Below are 23,509 nucleotides of genomic sequence, written 5' to 3'. Positions count from 1 at the left end.
AGATCACCTGCAGAGGGCTGGGGGTGGCTCAGGATTAAAGGGCATGGTTAGTGGACAAGCTCATGCAGTAAATAGCCTACAGTAGATCCTGTAGAGTCTTCTTGTGCCAGAGATATGCATAAGGAGTATTTTGTTAATGTTGATATTAACTGCCATTGTCATATACCACAGAGAGAGATTGCTAGTGACTACATTACACAATTTCTACACAACTGTCAGTTTGCTGGATAAACCTTGCCAGTGCTCTTAACTTCTCATTGGTTACCAGTGTGTGTGTGTATGAGGAGGCACAGTGAGACAGGAAAGCTTTGCTTTTTGTTTTTCCAAAATACTGCTGGTACTAAAGTTTTAGTGCAATTTCAATCAAACCCCAGGGGTATATAGAAAATGCAATGGATAGGCTGAATCCTGAGGGGACAGGAGCAGGGCTCAGCTGGTCGCCGTGGCGACCGTGTTGTGATTTAGAGGACTTGGTATTCGGGATTGCTGTTAATGACAGGTTTTGGGTTCTTGGGAAGGATCAGCAGCATCGCGAGTTGGGGCAGGAGGGCGACAGGAAATGAAAACACACCCTTTTTTTCTACAACACTGCGGAGTGTCGCTGTGTGCCTCCTCACGAGACGGATGAGTGTGTTATCATAAGAGGATCCAATTGGAAAACCAATAGACATGAACTTCTAGAAGTGTAAAGCTAGTGTATGTGTGTAATGAGATATTAAAATACATTTGAAAAAAAAGTGTAGAGGTACTGTACAGTCATTTTACTAATTGATTATTGGACAGGTTATAATTGCCAAGAATTGATGCATCAAGAACACTTTTAGTATTGAAAAGCAAAATGTGTAGACTCTTCACAATATAACAATGCATTGACAGCATGTTACTATCAGAGCAAGAAGTGCAAAACATAGGCTCTGCTTGAAAGCCTTCTAATGCAACTGCAAGCATGCCCATGCTTATAATGTCGTGTATCAGCGAGGCTCCAAAAAGGCCACCAGGGTGCCCAGTCGATTTTAAATACGATAAATAATCATTCTTCTTATCAGAGGTGAGTTCGTTGTGTGCGTGCGTCCGTCCTTGTAATCTAGCTGTGAGCTTTTCAGCTCCTCGGGCTGAAATGCTTTATTTGCATCTCCCTCTTTGTGCTGGTGTCAGGGTAATTGTGTTCAGCTCATCAGCCTTGTTTTCATTGCCCTGTGAAGAGTTTTCTCCTCAGCCCTTTGCTGGCCGCCTCCAGGCCATGTTGCTCTTGTTGCTGGCTGCCACTGTCACAGCCAGTTTCCGATTTTTTTTTTAGCGTTTTCAAGTAGTGTTTTAAAAAACAGTGATGTGTTTAAGGCAACTGCTGTATCCTTCTTTTTTTTTTTTTAACTGGATAATTGCTACACTATGAATGTGGTTGATTTTACTCCCCTGTCCACTGACCCCTGAAGTTTCCTAGCCTCACTTTTAAACAGCTGGATTTGACACCAGAGGCAGATCTAATGCATTAACTGCCAGCACCTCTTTTCCTTAGGGAACGCTGTATGACACGCTGGAACCACAACTCAAAATCACTGAATTAAAGTGGCTGCAGCTTACAAAACAATTCCTTCTCCGTGGTGCACCTTCATTCATTGTGCTAGTCTCAGATGTGCAGTGGGGTAGAAACACGTGTTACAGCCACCGTACAATCACTTAAAGTCCAGTTGGTGTAACAGTGTAGTGGGAGAGTAGGGAAAAATGAGTGGAACTCCTGATTGAAACTGAACTTGGAACCTAAAAGGTACCGGGGAACGATGTGTCTACTCTTCAAAGAGAGCACACCCCTGCACAGGTATTGCATCGGGTTTACACAACCCCAGGTGATGTACAGTACAGTAGCCTACTTAAGAGAACTTCATTAAAGCCTAGACAGGTGTCAGTTTAATTAGAAGCCTGGTAATGGAAGATGATGAATTGAAGTTTGCAGTTGGAATGCCTTGTCTAGTGGTTGTCTTGCAGGGGGTTGTAAGATAACAGTATCTGTAATGGCCTGAGAGAGAGAGAGAGAGAGTGTCAAGGTCTCTGGGCAGTGCAGTGCTGGATGTGTTATTTTAACAGTCTGAAGGCAGGTGCCAATGTGTCAGGTCAGCTCTCGTCACATCGCCGGCCCTGCAGTGACTCCATTGTGTTGTCATACTCGCGGGTCTCTGCACAGTCAGGGTCGAGGCAGACACACACAGGCTCACGTTCAGCAGCATTAATCCACATCACTGCCTGGCAATGTTCACCTTAGACCGGGCTCTTCTCAAGCAGGCCCCTGCTGCTGTGAGGGAGAGCATGGATGGGACCGCTATTTAAATTGTCAGGAAAAAAAAAACAATGAATTGGGCTTTTCACGCAAGCATTGTGTAAATTTGGCTAGTCTCAGCCATCAACCCAAGGACAAGGGTTCATTAAATAGGAATTTTGCCTACAAGTGACAGTCAGTTTGTCTATCATAGGTACATTTGCAGAAATGACCATGTTTATTGCCACATTCTTATGCTTTCCAAGTGTATTGCATCCTACAGTACATGGGCCCAATTATCTTGTAATGCTAAGTAGACTGCAGTTCATCTTATAGACCCATGTTCTTTTGAATGAAAATCACTTGTACTGAATCTACATATAAATACATTTAAGGCACATTAAAGGTCATGTCACATATAATTGAATCTGTGCTTCCCTAAACGATGGCTGAAACAGCACCTGACATGCTGAGATCCGACACGAAGAATAAAGAGGACCCGTCTCGATTGCTGCTGCTTTGTTTAGGTTCCGAGGGCAGCATTTAGAGTTTGCAGTATTACAGAACTCCCTGCAAAGTGCACACGAAACGCTTTACCCTTCCTTTGCTGGGTGCTGTGTTGTCCATATCGCAGCATGCATTTTTAAACACATTGCCAGTGCCTTGTAAGGGTCGCAGTGTATCCGGATCACGCTACCCCCTGCAATAATGCTGGTTTTCTGTACGCCACTCATTTGACTCACCAGCATTGTTGCAGGAGGGACCATGAGCTGGGTGCGGTCTTTGGAAGAAAAATGTCTTTCTTTTGGCGAATTTTCCCAGGAAAGTTGAAAAAAAAGTAACTGCCTAGTATATTTACTTGTGATGTATGAATAAAATAAAAATCTAAGCTGTCAAGTTCTTGTAAACGCTGCAAGAGGTGCCGTAACACTTCTAGGCTTTATTGATTTCGTATTTCTTAATTTTTGATATCAGTGATGTTTTGCATGGTATATTTATGACACATTTTATAACTTGGTCATTTTTTGCCAACAAATACAATATGCAAAGTTTAATAAGTGCAGTATCATGATTCCCCTTTAAAAATGATACAAAGAAAAATGTGGTTTCCATTGCAGTGTTATGTAGGTGAGCTGACTTTTTTGTTTTGTTTAGGTTGTGCAAGATGCTGTCAAAGTTGTATACATCACTAGAGGAGGAGGACTGAAAACTGGTAAGCAAATTAACAATGACCAAGGATAATGTACCAGTGCATCAAACCAAGCCTCACTGGTATAGAAGTGGCACTGGTAGAGATAGCATTAGGTTGGGTTGCTGGTGATTTTCTGCTGTTTTTATTTTTGATTGATCTTAAAACTGAAGTTGTGTGTGTCTGTGTGCTCCTCTGTTGGAACTTGAAAAAGCTGAAGATTCATTTGTTTTGCAACACGTATTTTACAAGGGTGACAATCCTTATTTTGAGCGGTGGAGGAGTTGCGCTTAGGGGGGATTTGGCAAGGCCAGAGGCACTCTGTTCACAGAGCTACCAGGACTTCAGTGTAGCAGCTCATCCAGGACAGATCCACTCCTGCAGCAGACTGTACTGACAGCATGAGCTGAGCTTCCCCTTCATCGGCTTGGACAGCACGGCAGTCTTGGGGAGCGCTTCGTTATATAAAGTGGAAACAAAAGAGCAAGAATAAACATGTTCTGTTTGTGATTCCTTGTCCCGTGTAATCCAGCCTCTCAGTCTGGGCCGAACACAACATGGGCAAGCACAGACGCAGAGGGCATTAGGTTCATCCAGCAGAAACAACAGGAGATCTGGACTGGGGGGGCGGCTAGCTTTGGTATAGTAGCGGCGAGTAGTGGGATTAGTGGTCTTCTGTTCTGTCTTTGTCTGCATTTCTAAAGCCTAATGTAATATTTGAAACGGCTCCTCTCACTCGCTAGGGATACAATCATGCCACACTTTAACAATTCCACGTAGAGACCTGTGCGCACCAAAACCTGGGTTCGGTCTGTCTGTTTTCTCTCGAGTGTACGGTGCTCGACGGGAAAATGCAGTATCACAAAAGTTTTAAAGCCGTTGACCAACGGCAGCTCCAGCTTCCTTCTGTCTGAACTGCATTATCGAAAACGTTTATAAATGAATCTGGAGCGTAAAAACGTCAGCAGTGTTTTTTTAGCGTTGTTTGCGTAGCGCTTGCGCTGAAAAATGAATGCAAAAAATGGTCGTAAACTTTAACTGTGGGTTTGGTCTTTATTCAGCAGTTCTTTGCATGTCTCGGTAAAGTGGCTTATTTACACAAGATTAACAATGTACTGCGAGTGTCTTTAGACATCTTCAAAGGGAACTGCCACGGTAAGTGCTGTTGATTTGAAAGCCTGGTGATGTTGAACAGCACAGCACAATGCACAAAGGACACTGGGGGTAATTGTATCCAACGTAGAGTATTGACTGTTATGCCAAGTAATTAGACCTCTTTGCAAGTAAGGATTAAACTATATAGGGAAGAAGAAGTACCACAGTGGATTCATGCATACCCTTTCACCTCTGGAGTCCTGGCTTCAAACCTGGATTGTGGGACCTCGTGCTGTGGAGTTATATACTATAATTCTCAGTGCAATTATTTCCATTTCAATATTTGTAAAAGGTTAGTGGGTACTCAAATGTTTCACCTTGCATTGTGGGAGCAGTAGTCATTTGTTAAAATCTGTGCCGTTTAAAACTGCCGCAAAAAAACTACAGATTCCAGGCTGCACTGCAGTAATAAGACTTCCTCCATTTCTCAAGCTCTTGCCCAGAAAGAGCACAGGACATCACATTTCACTTTGTTATCATTCAGCCTGCCATGACTCTGTTTCACACACCAGGTTTCCATTCGTACTTCTCTGAAGTGCAAAATAGACACTGTATCCGTTTAAACACGTATTACAGACCTAAAGAGAAATGCATGGCACGCACACTATCAGGCAGGTTATCTGAAACAGGACCGGCAGAACCACTATCTCACTACGTAGTCCTGTTGTGACAGATTGAAGTCTATTGTGACAAATATGTTGTAAACAGAGGGATTTTATTTTTTGTAAATGTATTCTTGTACTTGAAGGTACAGAGAAAGTCAACTAGGCTGATCCCGGGACTCAGTGGCATGAGCTAGAAGGAACAGTTACAAGAATTCAGTCTCTCCTGAGGTACCTGGTAGTTCTTTCAGCCCACTATAGTGCTTCAGTACCAGCATAACATTTCACACTGGAGTTACAACAAGGTGGTTCAGAGACAGCATAAAATAGGAAGGTATAAAAGTATAAAACTCAAAGGATTAGCGCCACTGCTGTCAGTAGTGTTGTTTCTCTCTCTTCCTATAGATGAGTATATTCTCCATAGAGATGCTGGGGAGCTTTTATTCAGACAGATTTGTGAAAGTTTTTACAATTTTGCAGTTTAAAAATGAAACGAGATTCGGCCCATCAGTGCTCGTCCGGTTCCTAGAAGCTGATTGATCTCAGAACTTTGTCAAGTCGGGTCTTTTGAGGATCCTATCAATAACCCATTACACACCCTAGCCCCTCTGTGTGAAGAAGTATCCACTTAATTTCTAACTATTGTATTTTTCCTACGTTACAGATTGAATTCCCTCGTATACAAAAAAAACAAAAAATAGACTTGGGAGTAAAGAACCTCTGACCTGTTGTCTAATGAATTATTTAATTAATTAAATGTCTACTCAAACAACACAACCAAAAGTGTTGTACTTTTTCAGTACAAAAGTCACTGTAATAAAATATGAACATGTATTCTTTCCTTATCTTGGGCAAACACGTTTTCCGTGGCGTTACTTCTACATAGTTCCATTGTTTGCCTTCAAGCACACCCTCCCTTGAGACAGGCATGTTAAGCACAGTGAAACAATCTGAAACTGAGTTCCGAGCAGCACGGTGAAGGAGTGACTAGGTACAGGGTCCTGCTCGCTGCTGCTGTGGAAATGAGTTTAACAAGCTGTGCTCGTGTCTAAAGGTATTTAAAGATTAGCATAAGGAACAACATAGCATTTTATATAGATAACACAACAGAAATCTGCACTTTTATAGACAGGTTGCTTTGTTCCTTCAAAACACTCGCCAGCCTTCAGAAACAATTATAGACAGTGAGGCACACAGGGCTGTGGGCAAGCAGTGGGTTACCTAGCTGTGTTGCTGGTGCTGAGTTCTTGGGATCCTTTCAGACCTGACTTGACAATTCGGATGAGCACTGAAGGGCTGATAATTAGAATCTTTATTTTTTATATAGCGCCTTTCAATGTGGACCACCGTCACAAAGTGCTTTACAAGGTATAGGAGGCTGTGTGGTCCAGTGGTTAAAGAAATGGGCTTGTCCCCGGGTTCAAATCCCCAGCTCAGCCACTGACTCACTGTGTGACCCTGAGCAAGTCACTTAACTTCCTTGTGCTCCGAGACTAGGGCGTGTGAGCTGTGCATCAGCTGCAGAGTCACTTACAACAACGTCTCACCCCAAAGACGCAGCACAAGGAGGTTCGGTGACTTGCTCAGGGTCACACAGTGGCTGAACTGGGATTTGATCCGGGGACCTGCTGGTTATAAACCCGTTTCCTTAACCACTGGACCACGCAGCACCATTGTCTGGTACTAAAAACGTGCTCCACAGAAGCAAAACCAGCACAGGAGCTGCTGTACAGAAGGCTGAAGGTATAATTCCCTAGTAAATGTTATCAGTATAATAAACACACTGCATTAAGAAAGCAATACCATTTAAAAATGTGTGCTTCAATTCACTGTTGTTTCTTGACCCCATCGCACAATGTCTTTGACAGACTCTCTTGGTGACTAATGGAAGGATTTTGTAATAAACTTGATGCCTTCATACTGTATTTGATATATAGATGAATTGCATAATGGGTTTGCATATTGTCCATTGAGTTTAGAATGAATGACTGCAGTATCAATGTGAATCAGATTTGTTCTGTCCTAAAGTGTATGTGAAATAGACTGAACACTAAGTCACCTCACATTATTGCTATCTAAATACCGTAGCCAACACACATAAACTATAAAACACTGCAGTGCCTCTTTGAGAAATCCTAATAGAAACATAGAAGAACTCAATGACAAACTGTTCGACTAGAAGTCTTAGATCTAGGTCAGAAATAAATGAATCAAGCTGAATTTAGTTTGTTTGAGTATGTCTGGACCGAATTGTAAGCGTTTAACATTTGGATAACGTTATCCTCTTGAGACCCCAGTGCATAGCTGTCTTCCAGTGTGCTGCGTAGTATATCACAGTGTCTAAAGGTCTGTGGTAGAGAATATGCCTGCGCAGGAGTGCTGACCCTCAACACAGTTCAGTAATGTGGGGCTCAGTACCACGGGTGTGCCTGACCACTGAGTGACATTCTTCACTGTGCTGGCATGCATGTCGATCATAAGCTTGGTTGGTTTTCAATCTGGGCAGCCCAACTGGATAAAAAGGATTTCTTCCGTTATTCAGTCTATAGAATAGGAGCCCGCTAGATATCGTCTCCAGAGTTCTGTTCAGAGTGCTGTCTGACTTGACTGTAAACACTTCATTATCCAGCTGGATGTGAGGCAGCTTCTAGGTTTCATTGGAATCAAACCACGATGTCAACTTTATGACATCCAGAACTCTACATACTGTGGTAGACTAGGTTGCAATAGTAAAATACAGTATTTAGAGATTATCTGATTATTCCATTATTGATCGGTGTGGGCCTCAATGAAACATTCTTTGTTCTATTAAACCCCCTGATTTCCTATTCCAGCCTCCCGCTACCCAGGGACACTAAACACCTCTTCTCTTTGGATTGGTCTTGTGGTGAGGCATCTTCTAGATTTTGTCTCGATGCGTGCGTTCCGTTTACACACATGCCGTTTCTCATTTGTGTTTGAAGGCGCTTATGAAGTCTACACATTGCTGCTTTCTTTCTGAATTAAAAAAAAAAAAACCATTCATGTTGAGTGTTGCAGTACCTGTATGATATTCCATTAGGAATATGTTTGCTGATTGCGCCTCTAATTGTACCATCTAATAATAATAATAATAATAATAATCATTGTACAAACCTCACTCCAGAAATCCAATTATAGAAGCAGGCCCTTGATGGTTGAAAATTGACCTTTTTACTGGAATAATTACTGGTAAATAATGATCGAAGCAGAAACAATTACGAATGAGAGAGTACCCACATGGTGACCTTGAAGAGAGTTCAGGAGAAACCAGATTAATCACAGGGCTTAAAGGAATGAGCTGTGAAGACTGAGAGAACTGAATTTATTTGGCCTAGAACAAGGAAGCATTAGGGGGACTTGATTGAAGACTTTAAAATCAAAAGGGTTGAAAAAGTTAACCTAGCCAATCACAGCACAAAAACTGGGACCAGAGGACACAGTTGCAGTGGAAGTGGAAAGAGACAGAGGGAGGAGACACTTGTTCATACTTTGTTGATGCTGAATAATTGGGACCCTCCAAGACCCGACTTGGCTGTGTGGCCGACTGGCCTCCTCTCGTTTGAACAAGTTCTTATTTTCTTATTTAGCAGCATCTCCTGCTTACCATAGTTTACTGCACAGCTGTGTCTGTACTTTTGTCAATGAGCAGAGCTTTACAAGCATGTCCTGACCTTCTCCTGTGGGTCCATCGCCCCCAAGAATCAGCTGGTGTCTACAGCACGCTTATTCTTCATTCAAGATCTATTTGTTGAATTACTTTGAGCTGTGCTTTTGATCTTGTATCAATTGACGATACATAGTGTACAGGTACCTCTATTACGAAACAATATATAATGTAAAGAAAGTATCACGATTCATTGGTACACAATAAACCACTTTAAACAAAATAGAATCGTGGAGTATTTGCTAAATTTTAAAAAGGACAGTGCATCCATTAGGCTTGTCTGGTGTATGTTGGGATGTAGATGATGTAATTCTGTGTTTTAATGGGGTGATTATTAGATATGAAGAGGTCATTTTGTACACATCTTTTCAAACTTGCGTAGCAGTTTAACCCTTCATGCTCCTTACCCAGAAGTAATTTACAACCATAATCCTCCAGCTCCTGACTGATCACGTTCCCTCACAGTCATTCAAGTGTCGAGGGGATTGTCTTGCTGTGTGGTGCTACAGCGCAGCCAATGCACCTGAGAGACGAGCTTCATTGTGACTCTGAACTGAACAGACAGCACTCCTACTGACAGAGACTAGTCTTCAGTGTGTAACCATCCTCAAAGCATTAGAGAGCACCCTCTACAGCAGTAGCACCCCCCAGTCCACAACTCCTATTTGAGAATTAATTAGTTCTTGATCGCTGTGTTTGTGTTATGTTTTGCATTATGGGTCTCTTCACCAGGAAGGAGTTGGCCAGCGCCCCGCTTGCCTGCCACGCGGCTGGCAGGGCTCCCAGGTGAGTGTGCAGAACAGATCCCGGGTGTGCCAGGCTTATGCTTGACATTTAAAAACAAACAAACAAACGCTACTGTAGTCTGTTCTGGACCACAAAACCTGCTTGAAGTGCAGTTGACCGTATTCCCAGAACAGTTTGTAACAAACGGTCTACGTCTACATGAAGCAATAGTTATCTGTGTTGGCAAGACAGTAAGACAGCGAAAAAGATCAAAGGGTGTCCTGGTAAATAAGGACGTCACTGTACACAGCAAAATGATGCAAGACGTTTTTATATATCCTGGAGGATCTTTACAATATGTAGGGCTAAGTGTCACCCTGGAATGGCTGCTGGCATGGATTGACACACAGTTCATTGCTCAGAGTGCCAGGATCTTGCACACTGTGCTAATGATATCTGCAGATTGGCTCAGTGGAATTTTTTTACTGCCTGCGGCAGTGTGGGGCAATCTAATGGGTTGGCTGGCAGGTAGGATGTTAAAATGACGAATTAATGATTCATTAAGGAACCTGCCACAGGTGTATAAATAGATGATCACGGTTGTTGGTGAGTAAGGATAGGATTGATGTTGCTGTTAGAGGTGGAGGTTGGTGTTATCTGTTCCGTGTTGTATTTAACTCCCGATCTGTGTTCAAGTTTTGGTGAATATATGTGTTAAGCTGTTTATTTTGGCCACTGTGCCTTTTTGTTCCTTGTTTTGTTTGTAAGTAAATGTAAAAGTAAACGTGCACAATCGCGCTTTACTGAGTGGTCTAAACACCATTGCCAGTGATGCTGTCCTGCCACAGGGGGCGCCAGAGTGGGATAGCAGTGCCCTTCACGTTTTTATTATGTTTGCAAACGCACATTTGTGAGGATTAGCTTAAGCCTTGTATATCAGCAAATTATAATGGTGTTCCTTTTTCTTGCTCTTAAAACCTTTTCTCATACCTGTGCAATCTGGGGATACATCCAGCTGTAGGGAACCGCTTATTAAATTGTGATTAACATTGCATTGCCGTGTTTTTTTATTCTGTACTACATACTTTCTTTACTACTTTACTACTTTCTGGTGGCTTTTATTTTGGATTCCAGTCGTGGTTGGGGATGCTTGTTTAATATATTCTTCTCCTGTACTGTGCTTATTACAGAAGCCATCTGCCCATAGAGGAGCATTATGATGTAGGACAATTTTTACATTTACAGCTATGAGCGTGCAAAATATAGAGATGCATCTTTTTCAGTATACCATTTACAGTTTACAGTAAGAAATATATTCTAGAGTCTGTGGGGTTTATTCAATTGATCTGAACTTGATGCAACTGCCACCTTCCTGGCAGCCTTAGATATTTTATTTTCAGAAGTACACTAAAGAGACACTCTTGCACAGTTTGTACAGTATCCTGCCTCTGTTTATACCAGCTGAATATACGCTTGTACAGTCCTGCAGCTTTACCCTGTGAATTCTGTACTGGTTTATTTAAACAAGCAGAGAATGCAAAGCAAACAGTGATACTGCCCTTTGTAAAAACAGTGTGGACTTTCGCCAGAGAGTTTCATGCTGTCATCCATAGTTTAACCCTTCAGAATCCAGTGGAATTCATCACAGGGAAGTGGGAAGTGTCTTCAACAAAATATTTTCCAACAAAAAAACTTTTGGTCACTGTGTACCTGTTGTCTTGATGTCTTTATAAAGTCCTTCTCAGATCTTTTTGAGCTCGCACTAAGTGTTTTAAAAACATTTTTTAAAATTAAAATAAAAAATAATGACCGATTTTGGAGATATACAAGCTGAGCTTCTGGGGTCGTTTTTAATTTTGAATCTCCTTGCCTGTCTTCTTCGTAGCACGTGGCAATGTTAAAAACACTTGAAGGATTTAGACAGAGTTAAGGGGCAAAGGTCTTAAGATCTGCCACTGTTGCAATCGCCAAGACATCTCCTAGCTGTCACATTCCTTCTGTTGAATGGAAGACAGCCGTTTCATATTTTAGACAAATGAATACGTACATTTAAAGGACTTTAGACAAGCACACGTGCAATGTTGTACAGAAATATTTAAGGTTGCACCTGGAAACCGCATGCAAATGCTTGCATGACAATGCATGCGAGGGTCCTGATCATTTTATGATCACTTGATATTATTATGCATCATGCTGTGTTGTGTTTTGGGTATCATTATTACAGATGATACAGTAGCTCCATTACGATATGATGTAAAGAAAGTGTCATGGTACCCAATGAATCGGCACAACCCTACTAATAATATACAGAAAGAAACGGGGAGTGCTTCTCATCTAGTAATTGCACAGTGCGAGGGATGCAGCTGCTGCAGTGCGCTGTGCAATTAGGTCTGATTGTGTGGAGCCCAGCAGCTCTCCTCCCTCTGCTGCAGGTGCCACACAGACATTGGTTTCTCCAGGTGTTGAAGCCTTAATAACCTGCTTAGTGTACTGGCTCTCACACTGCTCCGCTTTCATAGGGGGGGGGGGGGTCCTGTTCCACTCCTCTGATCTTTGTTGTTAAACAGTTTGAGAGGGAAGCGGTTTGGGATAAGTGTTAGCCCAGGAAGATGTTTAACCAAGCTGTCCTCTGTGCAGTTTATCACAAATCTCAAGAGCCCCTCCATTAATTAGTCATTTAGCAGACGCTTTTATCCAACGCGACTTGCAGTACAGAGGCAGGTGGTGAACTATGCATCACAGCTGCTGCTGCAGAGTCGCTTCCAATAGGACCTCGTTTGTTTTCATCCGAAGGACGGAGCACAAGTAGGTTAAGTGAAAAAAATAAATCCTTTGTAAATGTATCTGTGTGTCTAGAGTAATTCATTAACATATTGGTACTAAAAGTTACCTCAAGTGGAGTAAGTTAACCTAGGGATGGGTTTTCCTTAAATGAAACTCTGTGCAGAGTCGTGTTGTATACTGTGTTTATAGTATAGCGCAGTGTCCAGGAAGCAGGGCGTGCTTGCCATTGCAGCTAACATTAACACTGCGACGCTGATGCACTGGTGAGGGAAATGAACCAGTTGCAGTTGATTATAGATCAAGCCCATTTTAACACAGAACAGGATTTGGTGTCATGATGTCACGCACGTTCTGGAACCATTGGAAGCCTGCCCGTACTATTTTCATCTTTTCTTAGTTTTTATTGTGATCTTGAACTTTTTCTTATTTTTAATGTTGTAAGCTTTCTAACGTGTTTTATAGAGTCCTCATTGAAAAAAATTGTGACTTATGTGTTGTTCCCGTCAGGCACTACACGGTGAACACAATACAGAAACTGCCTTGATCTTCAGCATCTTCGCTATACACTCAAGCTGCTGTAGTCATTTCGAGTACAGAGGTTTCTGTTTTGATGTATGCCTTTGACTTGTTGCCCTCTAAGGAGCTGTCAGTGAGACTGAGCTAAACCCTGCAGTTAGTACTGAGAATACCACCAGCCTGCGTGAACATTCAATTATCTGCACGGTCTAACACTAAATCACAGGCCTTCAATGATCAGAATTCTCTTTTACCCTGTATTGTGTTTCTTTATTGCTAGCAAAGAACAGACTTGGAGTCCTGCAATTCCATGCTTTCCACGCAGTAAATTCATAAGGGAATCAATTAAAAAAATACAATCTGCACCCTCCTATTGAACATGGGTTAATATGTGCAAGTATGAGCCCATATTTTACTAACCTGTCTGTCCTTCCATATGCCAGACATATTTACAGGGATATATGATACAAGTTATGGCCATACTGATAGCTCTAATGTTGTATTTACAGCTATCAGAATATGTATTCTATTACGTGGTTGAAAGTTCATTTCTCAGCTTAACAAGTTAAGAATTTAGTAAAAAAAAAAAAAAAAAATTAAAAAAAAGCATTTTGTACACATTGACTGTAATTCAATTCCTTAGCTGTTCCTTATTGCTGAGGCATTTTGCCTTGAAATCCTCAAACAAGGGTGCATTCTCCTATTCAGTAAGAGATGGTAATCGAAGTTACCCCTTTCAGTGATTCATGAAAACCAATCACCTTGCTATTTCAAAACCTCCTCCTCCAGGCTGGCTGTTCAGTTTGTCTCCATGTTTTGCGCAGTGGCTGTGAAAGCTCTGGAATGAATGTGGAATCCCCGGAGCGGACACTTGGAAAGCTGTTAGCAAACACCTTGTCTGAAACACGTCAATCAAGAAGTGTTTAATTAGTACAGGCACAGACAAGGGAGGAAGTCGTCCGATTTATAAAACAAAGCTCAACGCTTTGTAATGCGAGTCCATGGGCCCTGCTCGTAAAAATGTAGCTTGTACTTTTAATTGGCAAGTGGCTTTACTTGTTAGTTAGCTTTTATTTTTATTTTTATTCTCTTTTATATATGGCACACGAGTTCTAAGTGGTGGTGTCACGGTAATTCACTTCCCTCAGGCGCCCGGGCAAGCATAATGCCAGTCCATAGCGATCAGTTATTTGATGAGTATGGAGACTGAAATGCTCCTTCCCTCACCTCCTAAGAGAAATGGTGCTCCCTCCAGTCCAGGGCAGGTTTGAGGCATGGAGACTGGATTTAGGGATATCTCCTCTACTAATGCATGCTAAGGCTGCCTGAGCCTATTCAGCAGCTCTGTTTGCACACACATGAGGGATTCTCTCTCCTTTCTTCCGGCATGCTGGCTGTCGAGATTCCCAGCTGTAGAATACACTGAGGAGGGGGGGCCAGGCCCGACATGTTGAGCTCCTCTCTGTAGAATACACTGAGGAGGGGGGGAGGGGTTTGGTGTAAGTATATGTTTATAGGTGTGTTGGTGTAAGTATATGTTTCTAGGTGTGAGTATATGTTTCTAGGTGTGTTGGTGTAAGTATATGTTTCTAGGTGTGTTGGTGTGAGTATATGTTTCTAGGTGTGTTGGTGTAAGTATATGTTTCTAGGTGTGTTGGTGTGAGTATATGTTTCTAGGTGTGTTGGTGTGAGTATATGTTTCTAGGTGTGTTGGTGTAAGTATATGTTTCTAGGTGTGAGTATATGTTTCTAGGTGTGTTGGTGTGATTATATGTTTCTAGGTGTGTTGGTGTAAGTATATGTTTCTAGGTGTGTGGTAGTGTTGGTGTAAGTGTACGTTTTTAGAGAGGGTGTGTTAGTGGTGGAGTCATTTAAACACTCCCCCCTCCTTTCACCTCTTCCCCTCCCTCAGCTCTCCGGAAAGCAGGGTATTGGATGCGTCACTCCCAGCCCCCTTCGCTCTGTACAGATCAGTAGTCATGCCCCCATGCACCCTGGAGAAAAGGGTGAGGCTAACTACAGCCCTGTTGAAGACTGACTGCATTGCCAGTGTTGTGTTTAAGGAACAAATAGATTGCTGAAAGAGTATAGTACAGGGATTAATAGCAGCTTAGCCTTTGTAATTGACTGCCTCCATATAGACACCCTTAAGATGGGGCGAGTTTAGTCACCATTGTCTCATTTGCCTATGAGTCAGCCCCAGTGCCAGTTCTCCAATTTGTATTCCAGAGAAGGGGTTAAAAGCGATCTTCTGGTTTTTTTTGCTTTGTGGTTCTGTTTTTTTACCCAGCTGTGGGGAGGAAATAAAAGAAACAAGAAAGTGCATGTCTCTTAGTCTTTTCCTCCGGGGGTAATTTCCGTTTGCAGACACAAAGAAGGGAATTGCAGGATGTGCATGAATAATTCCAATAGTCAATTATCCAGTGCTTTCATTACAGTGCAGTGCAGTACAGTACAGTAGAGCTCTTTATGCATCAGTCTTCTTTTGAAGGCGTCTGTCTATTCACCATGGAGTAGCCTAGGGCACACACATCTATAGACTGGCGCTGGGACCATTTCTTCTTTTCTTTTCAACTTGTCTTATCTTGATTACTTTTCAGTGCAGTGCAGGCAATATCTCATAATCTAGACCAGTTTTGCAGTAAAACACAAAATAATGCCTTGATCTTTTTTTAAGTGATTATTTCATGGAACATTAATTATTATTATTTTTTTTTTTTTTACTTTAGGGGAGGGAAACTTTCTCTGTCTCGAAACTGTTGGCTACTCGGTCACATTACTTATGTTTCTGCTATAGTAAAAGAAGGGAGCTGTATTTACTTGCATTATATTTTAACTCTTTCAGCACTGCTTTGAAAAATACAGTTACTGCACTCAAAACTGCAGACTCACAGCGCAGTCCAGGAGACACCCCCCCCCCCTCCCCCCACCGCAACACAGGAGAGCAGTTAAGCAGACCCTGGTCTATCTTTGTGTAGGACTTTAAGACACTGCAACTATTTATTTTAGTAGTGGCGGTCTGACTGTTATTCCCAAAATGTTAAGGACAGTGTTTTGTTTCGTTTTTTTCAAACACATTTTGGCTTATGAAATAAACGTTTTCTGTTTTACTCTTTTCAGCTGTTGTAGAGATGTAGTTTATTCACAAGGTTCAAAGCACTGTTGAACCTATATTTTTTGAAAGGAGAAAAAAAATCACATCAATGTTACAAAATGAAAAACACACCCCTTCTGAATGCTGAAGAGAACTTGGACTATATTACTTTGTAACAGCTGTGTTACCCCTTTGAAAAACAATAGGAGTTGACTGGTGTTAACAGTGGACTGGTGTTAACACTTTGAAAATATGGCCCAATCCTTAAATGAATTCTTAAAGACTTGAATTAAAATTAATAAGTAAGCAGTGATTGTTATTTACTCAGCACTCACAGTTCCGACCCTCAAATTTTGACTTGAGTGACAGTTAAAAGCGTGTGACGCATATCTGATTATTTCATTGTGGCCCGTTCCAACCCTTGTCTGTTTTTCAGGGAGCGCAAGATACAATGTCAAAGATATATATCTGAAAGGGCTGTGTTTAAAAATAAGTAGGCTTCCATTTAGATGTACTGTATTAGCTTTGTTGACAGAGTACTATACTTTCAACACATGAAGAATTTTAATTCAGAAAGATACGACTCTAAAAATATCACTTTGCCAAAACTAAACAGACGACAACAATCTAAATGTTATCCATGCACAGAACTGCGTAAAACATAAAAGGCAATGCAATTTAGCAAAACCAAAAGATAAAAAAAAAAAACAGTTTCCAGAATTAAAACAGTACTCCAAGTCAGCATTCCAAATTGCAGACTATAATGCTTGATAAGGCCCTTATGTCACAGTTGACTTGCAAATGAAAATGCGCAAAAGCAACTAAAGAGCACAGATAAAAAAAAAAAATTAAAAAAAATACATCGCAGTATCTAGAACTGTTTAATGATTAACTGTTACATTACCCTAGCTTGTCTTGTTCCCTTTGTTTTGGCTGCATTTTCGTCAGGTGAAACTGGAGGAAGCGCTGTGTGACTGAACCATATAAGACTGATTTGCCTACAAAACACGTAGGCTGTGCACGTCAGAACTAATAAATAGAATTTACTTCCGGAATTCTCCAGCTATTTTAAACTGGTGTGGTAGGTGGTGGTGTTGAGGTGGAGCCACTGTGTTGGTTTAGTGTAGTTCAACTTGCAAGTTACATTATAATAAGCAAATGTATCTTAACAGTAATACATAGTTAGTTTACGTGTACTCTGGGTTTCCCTGGCTTTTCTGTTGTTTTGGTTACAAGTGACTAACCCTTTCAATAAACTAGTCACTGGAGAAAGTCAGTAGTCACTACTGGTACAAAACTCCAGTCCTCCAGGTGTGTTATCTTATTTTTATTCCACCTGTGCATTAAACTGTACTGTAATATAGTTAGACAGATATATAACCTGTTATGTAATGCATTACTCATGCATCATAACAAATGTAGTTTGCTTCCTTGTTTATTATGCCATTGTTTTGTAATTTAACATGGCAATAAAACACATGACATTGCACTTAAACAGAAAGATTCCAGTATCATTTGTATCGCCTATCACATGCTTTTCATAGAACAAATAAATCCTATTTAGGGTTTCCTTCTCTAAATAAAAGGTATAGTGCAATATGTTACAGGCAGTAACTCAAATCCTATTTAAAAAATCTGAGTGGTACAGAGTGACGTTCCATTCCTTTCTGATTTCTTTTCATATCTAGAAACTAGACTTTTCCATTGGTACAATTTGAATTTCAGAATGACACGAGAACGGGAAAACGGGACCCTATCCCTTTTTTTATTTTAAGTAACTTTGCCTCTTTGATTAAAAAGTGTGCGGTCTTTGATAGTAGGGGTGGGATTCTTGATTAATGTATTGCTCATGTGCTTGAGCGTTATAGTTTCCAAATACTGGAATGCAACACCACTCTCCTCTAAATACTAGTGTACATAAAATACATAAACCTTGACCCAGGACAACACCCGCCCAAGTGCCAATCTTTCTGTTGCACCAATTAGAAAAGCTAGTTGGAGGCATGTGCCAAACCCCTTCCTTTTTATAATACCCGCCCTTACTGTGGCACTAGAGCAGGCAGATATGTGATGGACTGCTGTATATGATGATAAATTACTAAAATGAATGCATAAAAAAAACATTTGCATTTGGTGACTGGTTATACTTCTAGCATATTCAACGTTTAATCACTTCTTTAGAGTTTATACATGTTAAATGTTTAAAATTCCCATCCCTAGTTTGGATCGCACTGGACAGCTTCCCTTGGCTCTGTATGTTTAGGGATACTGTTCAAAGTGAGTGGACCGCACACTGCCAGCCTCGGTTGGGCTAGGCCGATCACAGAAGAGGCATTTAGTCTCTACCACCTTCGCCAACCTCATATAGGCCTGACTGGCGGATTCAATATTTTTAAATATAGTAATTTGATAACTTTAGTTTTTTGTAAAAATATTCTAAGTCTGTTTAAAAAATAAATAAATAAATTATGAATTCAGAGTTGGTTTGGTCCTACAAAGGGCTTGGATCGTATTCTTATGCTTGAGAATGTTCTAAACCGTTCTGTACCAGCACTCTGTTAAATCTTTGTTAATATTTTCAAATAAAAATCTAAAAAAAAACTATATTATTAACTTCCGTACATGCGTTAACACGCAATCTATTAATACACACTAATTAATAGATCAGCACCTTATATGTGGGGCACCAAAAATTATGTTTAAAAAAAAACGACCTCCCCCTTCTGTCCCCATAGAAAATAATCCCCTGTTCCACAGAGGCTGTCCTTGTCCTGCACCTGCAGCTGTGTACATTGAAACGGCCCTCCAGGGCCAAGCCCGTCTGGCAGAGACAGGATGTGAGCGAGCTAGTCATTAACCAGGGGGGCTTGCATCCTCTCCGCAGGGATAGGGAGGCAGCAAATTTACAAGAGAAGAGGACAAACTGGGGAACACTGTACAACTACTCACACAGTACATCCAAAACAGCCAGTACATTGCCGTCCTTGAAGTAAAGTCATCAGAACTAACAGAAGTAATACATTCAGAGCTAATATACTGACTACTAAATTATTACACTGCTGCGTTAATTAAATGGCGTCATGTCAAACACTGACAAATAATAACAAATAGTTAATCCCTTTATACGGAAGCCCTGGGTTTTAGGGCTGGTAGGGGATCACCCGCATGTTTACTGTTGCAGTTTTAAATCAGGGGCACCAGTCATTTATTTCCATAAAATGTTGCAAATACTGTACAGGTGATACAGATTGAATTGCTGGTATGAATAGAGCTGAGAGAGAGAGATCCAATACTGTTAAGAACATATTGGTTGTGTTTCCTGAGTGGCTCACCTGGTAAAGACATGCACTTGTGGGGTGCAGGGAGAGTCGTACAGTCAGGGGAGTGCAGGTTTGCTTTCTGGTTTTGGGAAGTTGCCGGTGTTCGCTAGGAATTCCACATGGAGCTCTGCATTGGCTGTGGCCCAAATCCACAGGGACTGTCCCCCTCACTGTGCTACAGCGCCCCCTACTGGCTAAGCTCAGGAAAACCCCTGCTGTGTTGGTCTCTAGACAGGTTCGTATTTGTGCTGTAGTGTGTCGGAATTATTATTTTAATGATTTTCTTGTACAGCTGCTCTGGGCATTCCCAACGCCAAGCCTTTCGGGGCCCTGTTCTAGCTTGCACCAGTCTGGAGAGAGGTGTTTTGTGTCTGTTTTAATGAGCATGAAAGGTCCTGCATTGGTAGCACAGACTAGTTGTATGTCCACAGAGCAGGTATATCTCCCCGTGTTGTTGTTTTGTGCATTTTAAAATCCAGTCCTGGCGGGCCCAGGGAGCAAGGGAACCTGGGACACTTATTGCAAAGCTGTTTTTCAGAACAGGAATCCTAGCAAATCCTAGCTTGGCTCAAACAAATTTAATAAGTTGTGGAACTGCTCCTATATGAAATGTGTATTTACTATGCTTTTCAACTCCATAAACACTTTGAAACCACACATGAAAGCTTTTGTAAAGCTGTTTGGTTTTGACGGTGGCAGTTAATCAGTGTTGTTGTGTTCCTGACATGACGAGGCTGAGTCAGGAACTTGTTCCCAGTGTATAAAGACAGTTCTGTAGGATTTCTATACAAAGACGCACATGATGTAACTTGTCTCAACTAAAATTCACAACAGAGGATGCTCCACCCACACACTACACATAGTGTGGAATCTTTTTTTCTATTCTTACATGGAAAGTAATACAATTCTGTGTTATTGTATTTGTGTTATGCAGCAAACTCATTCGTGGTGGGCAACTCCACAAAAGGAGCAGCTGAGCCATTAAGACCACTCAAACAGTGTGTGTGTGTGTGTGCGTACTGACATCTGCCAAATGCCTCCTTCACAATTGGGATGCAAAATCTTAAGGGATTAGCAGAAACAAACAATCAGACACAAAACAAAGACTGAATTGCTGTTCTACCACACGCTAGTGGAATGCACACAGACACGTCGACCTGGCTTCATTCCCTTGTTGTATAGCAACACTGTTGTGCTGCTTTGAACTGATGTGTGAGTTTGCTTTTCTTTTACTAGACACTCTTCAATGCTGCTGTTTTATGTTATTTTTCGTGGTTCATTTGTTTAGTTTTTTTCCTAAGTTTGTCCTTCCTTTTCATTTTAATATTGGGTGGTTCCAGCACAAGTGGTCACAAATCTGTATTTGATTGATAAAATGGTGCCAGGCAGGTGGTGTGTGCATGCAAAAGAAGCAGATGGTAAAAATGCCCTTTTGACAGCTGGGTAACCTTGACAAATAATAATCTTAAAGCATGTTATAAATTCAGTTTGAGGTTGAGTAACTCATGGTGGCAACTTGAGCTGGAATGACCCTATTAAAAAAACAGTAGACCCTTGGACAGGAGCTGTACCTTCTCAATGGGGTTTTCCTGGTAGAAACATAATACTTGTAATCAGACCAAGTACGACAGAGAGAGGTTGCTAAGGGTGGCTAGGGTCCCGGTGGGTATCTCAAGACTGTGGCTCTGACTCCCCTCCCCTCAGTAGGCCTGGGTTCAAATTTACCAAACCAGTGGAGTTCTGGCAGTCCCAGCTGCTAAACACTGTACATGATAAAACCAACCAACACTACTCAATGGCTTGTGTATGAAATGCTGCAAAAAATATTCATCTTACTGCTTCTTTAATATATATTAACATCACCGCCAGATTTCTCTTCATATGACTGCTGTTACTGAGTCACTGTCTTCTAGGAACCTGCAAACTACCGTTGATTTAAGTGGAGTTATGATTTAACGCTTAGAAATGCTGTAATTGAAAAGATTTTATAACAGTTTTGTCTGGCAGGAATGTTGCTACTCCCTGCCTTTTGTTCTCATACTGAAGTGACTAACACACATCATTTGAGCTTAGCATGTGTTTTTCTTATGTTATCTACAAATTCATATTTTGTCAGCTGTGCTTTTCTCAAGATATTTATTAATATGTTTTTTTATTTTTTTTTACAGGACTTTACAAAATATCTCTTAAACTGTGGGTTTGCAGCTGGACGATGAGACCCAGGGATTAAAGGGTTAATAGCATCCTGGGAAATACTTAATAAATACAACAAAGAACTTTGGGTGAATGAGTCCGAGGAAGGAAGCAGAAGCATGCTTACAGAGGGCAGTAGGAGGAGAGGCTGCAGTCCCAGATGTTGTGTTTTGCAGCTGCTGTTTCTTCAACACAATCAGTTCTTCACATTCCTTGAAAGCAGAGCACGTTGAGGGGGCGTTTAAACAGAGATGAGTGGCACTTTCTTGTCGCTAGCAGAGCTTTTGAATTCATGTGGACTATGACCAGTTATCGAGCTGTTCAGAATGACCTCATGGTGGGCCCAGCATTAGGAGGGTGTGTTGAGATTTCGGGGGGCGATTACTGCCCGCCACATTTCCGGAATGGAAATGCTCCGCAGGTGCAACATGACGCGGGACTGCCGCGGCTCAGCAGTGGCACTCCGGCCGTGCCCAAAATGGGGGTGCGGGCCCGGATTAAAGACTGGCCCCCCAGGAGAGAGCTCTCCAAAGAGTCTCTTCTGTCCAGTCCCTTGCACGAAGCGGACCAAGGGTCGCAGTGTGTCCAGGACCTCTCTCCCCGCAGCCGCAACGCACAGAGCCCTTCGGGGGACCCCTCGTCCGGAGGGTTTAGGGGTCTCCAGAGGATTCCCCGGCGCTGCTCTAAAGACGTGGAGTTTCAGGATGGCTATCCGCGTTCCCCTGGCAAACGATTTGCCCCTCTATGGAATCGGAGTAACAGTGAGATCACTCTCAGTGAACACGACACAGAGTCTCCTAAGCCTGCCAGGGGGACCAAGCACATGGCAACAGGAATGCCTCTCTTCAGGGAGTACGGCAGCACCTCCTCCATCGACGTGCAGGGAATCTCAGAGCAGAGCTTCTTCGAGATGCTCAATGAATTCCGCCAGGAACTGCCGGACCAGCGGAGTGCCGCGCCGGACAAACTCCATGAGCTTCTGCGGGCAGACACCAGTGCAGGAAACTCCAGCCTCAATCTTAGCAGCACTGCCTCCAAAACTGACCTGAGGAACGGGCAACCCAAAGAGGAGGCCAGGCCCCTGCAGAAGACAGAGCGGACGAGGAAGAAAAGTGGGAAGTCTGATGGGAGTGGCAGCACAGATTCCTCAATCTTCAGGAAACTGCTTAGCCGTGGCGAGACAGACACACCAGGTAAGGCTGGCTTCGACCAGGAAGAAGGCAGGATCCAGGAACCCGCGTGCAAACCCTGGGTGTGCCCAAAAAGCTTTGCCCACTACGACGTGCAGAGCATCCTCTTCGACGTGCTTCAAGTGGCAGCAAACCGCGACACTGTGGCTCAAAGGAAGAATACCACAACAGGAGCCTCGGCTGCTTCTGCTATTTCCCTGGCCGTCACCCGAGCTCTTGGACTAGGGGGCCTGGAGCCCACCTTCATGAGCACAGAGGACTTGAACTATAAGGAGAACCTGGAGCCTGATCTGGGGGACTGTCAAAGCAACGACCTCCTGCTCAGTTGCCCTCACTTCCGAAACGAGATCGGCGGGGCGGGGGAACGCAACGTCAGCTTTTTGAAGTCGTCGGGAGGATTCTCCAGAGGCAGCGACGGGGGATTCATCGAGCCGTCTCTCAACATGCGCTGCACCAACGCCAGCATCTCCGTGCTGGAAATTCCCAGCGAGCTGCAGAGCTGCCGGCTGGAGCGTCTGAAGCACTACAGCATCGAGCACGTGGACATGGGAGCGCAGTACTACCAAGACTACTTCCACAACAAGGGTAAGAGCAGATGGGGGTGCAGTACTATTGTACTACTATGGTTTGATTGTGTGGGAGCAATAAGAAACTGGAACAGTGTCAAGTTTTAGTTTGTCTTAAGGAAGTGGTCTATTATCAAGAGAGCATTACAGCAGGGTCAGTACATGCAACCTCTGAACGGATGCATCCTTCAAATTGTTTAGGAATGTGTGTTTCACAGCAGCACTGCAAAGTGGCCTT

General features: G+C 42.4%; 1 protein-coding gene across 3 annotated transcripts in view; it reads left to right on the top strand.

Annotated features, from left to right (window-relative positions):
- Positions 1 to 23,509, top strand: part of LOC121303802 (signal-induced proliferation-associated 1-like protein 3) — a 99,170-nt gene that overhangs the window by 30,023 nt on the left and 45,638 nt on the right. For 2 of the 3 annotated variants that reach the window (XM_041234598.1, XM_041234596.1), the window contains exons 2-3: positions 3,407 to 3,464; positions 21,491 to 23,290. In XM_041234598.1, coding sequence (XP_041090532.1) covers positions 21,808 to 23,290 — 1,483 coding nt within the window. In that variant the 5' untranslated portion in view covers positions 3,407 to 3,464; positions 21,491 to 21,807. The remainder of the gene's footprint in view (positions 1 to 3,406; positions 3,465 to 21,490; positions 23,291 to 23,509) is intronic. The other variant, XM_041234597.1, reaches the window with a different exon arrangement.

The sequence above is a fragment of the Polyodon spathula genome, chromosome 35, assembly GCF_017654505.1.
Source record: "Polyodon spathula isolate WHYD16114869_AA chromosome 35, ASM1765450v1, whole genome shotgun sequence".
NCBI classification, from domain to species: Eukaryota; Metazoa; Chordata; class Actinopteri; order Acipenseriformes; family Polyodontidae; genus Polyodon; species Polyodon spathula.
The sequence above is the reverse complement of the archived record's forward strand: the minus strand, read 5'-3'. Positions and strand labels throughout refer to the sequence as shown.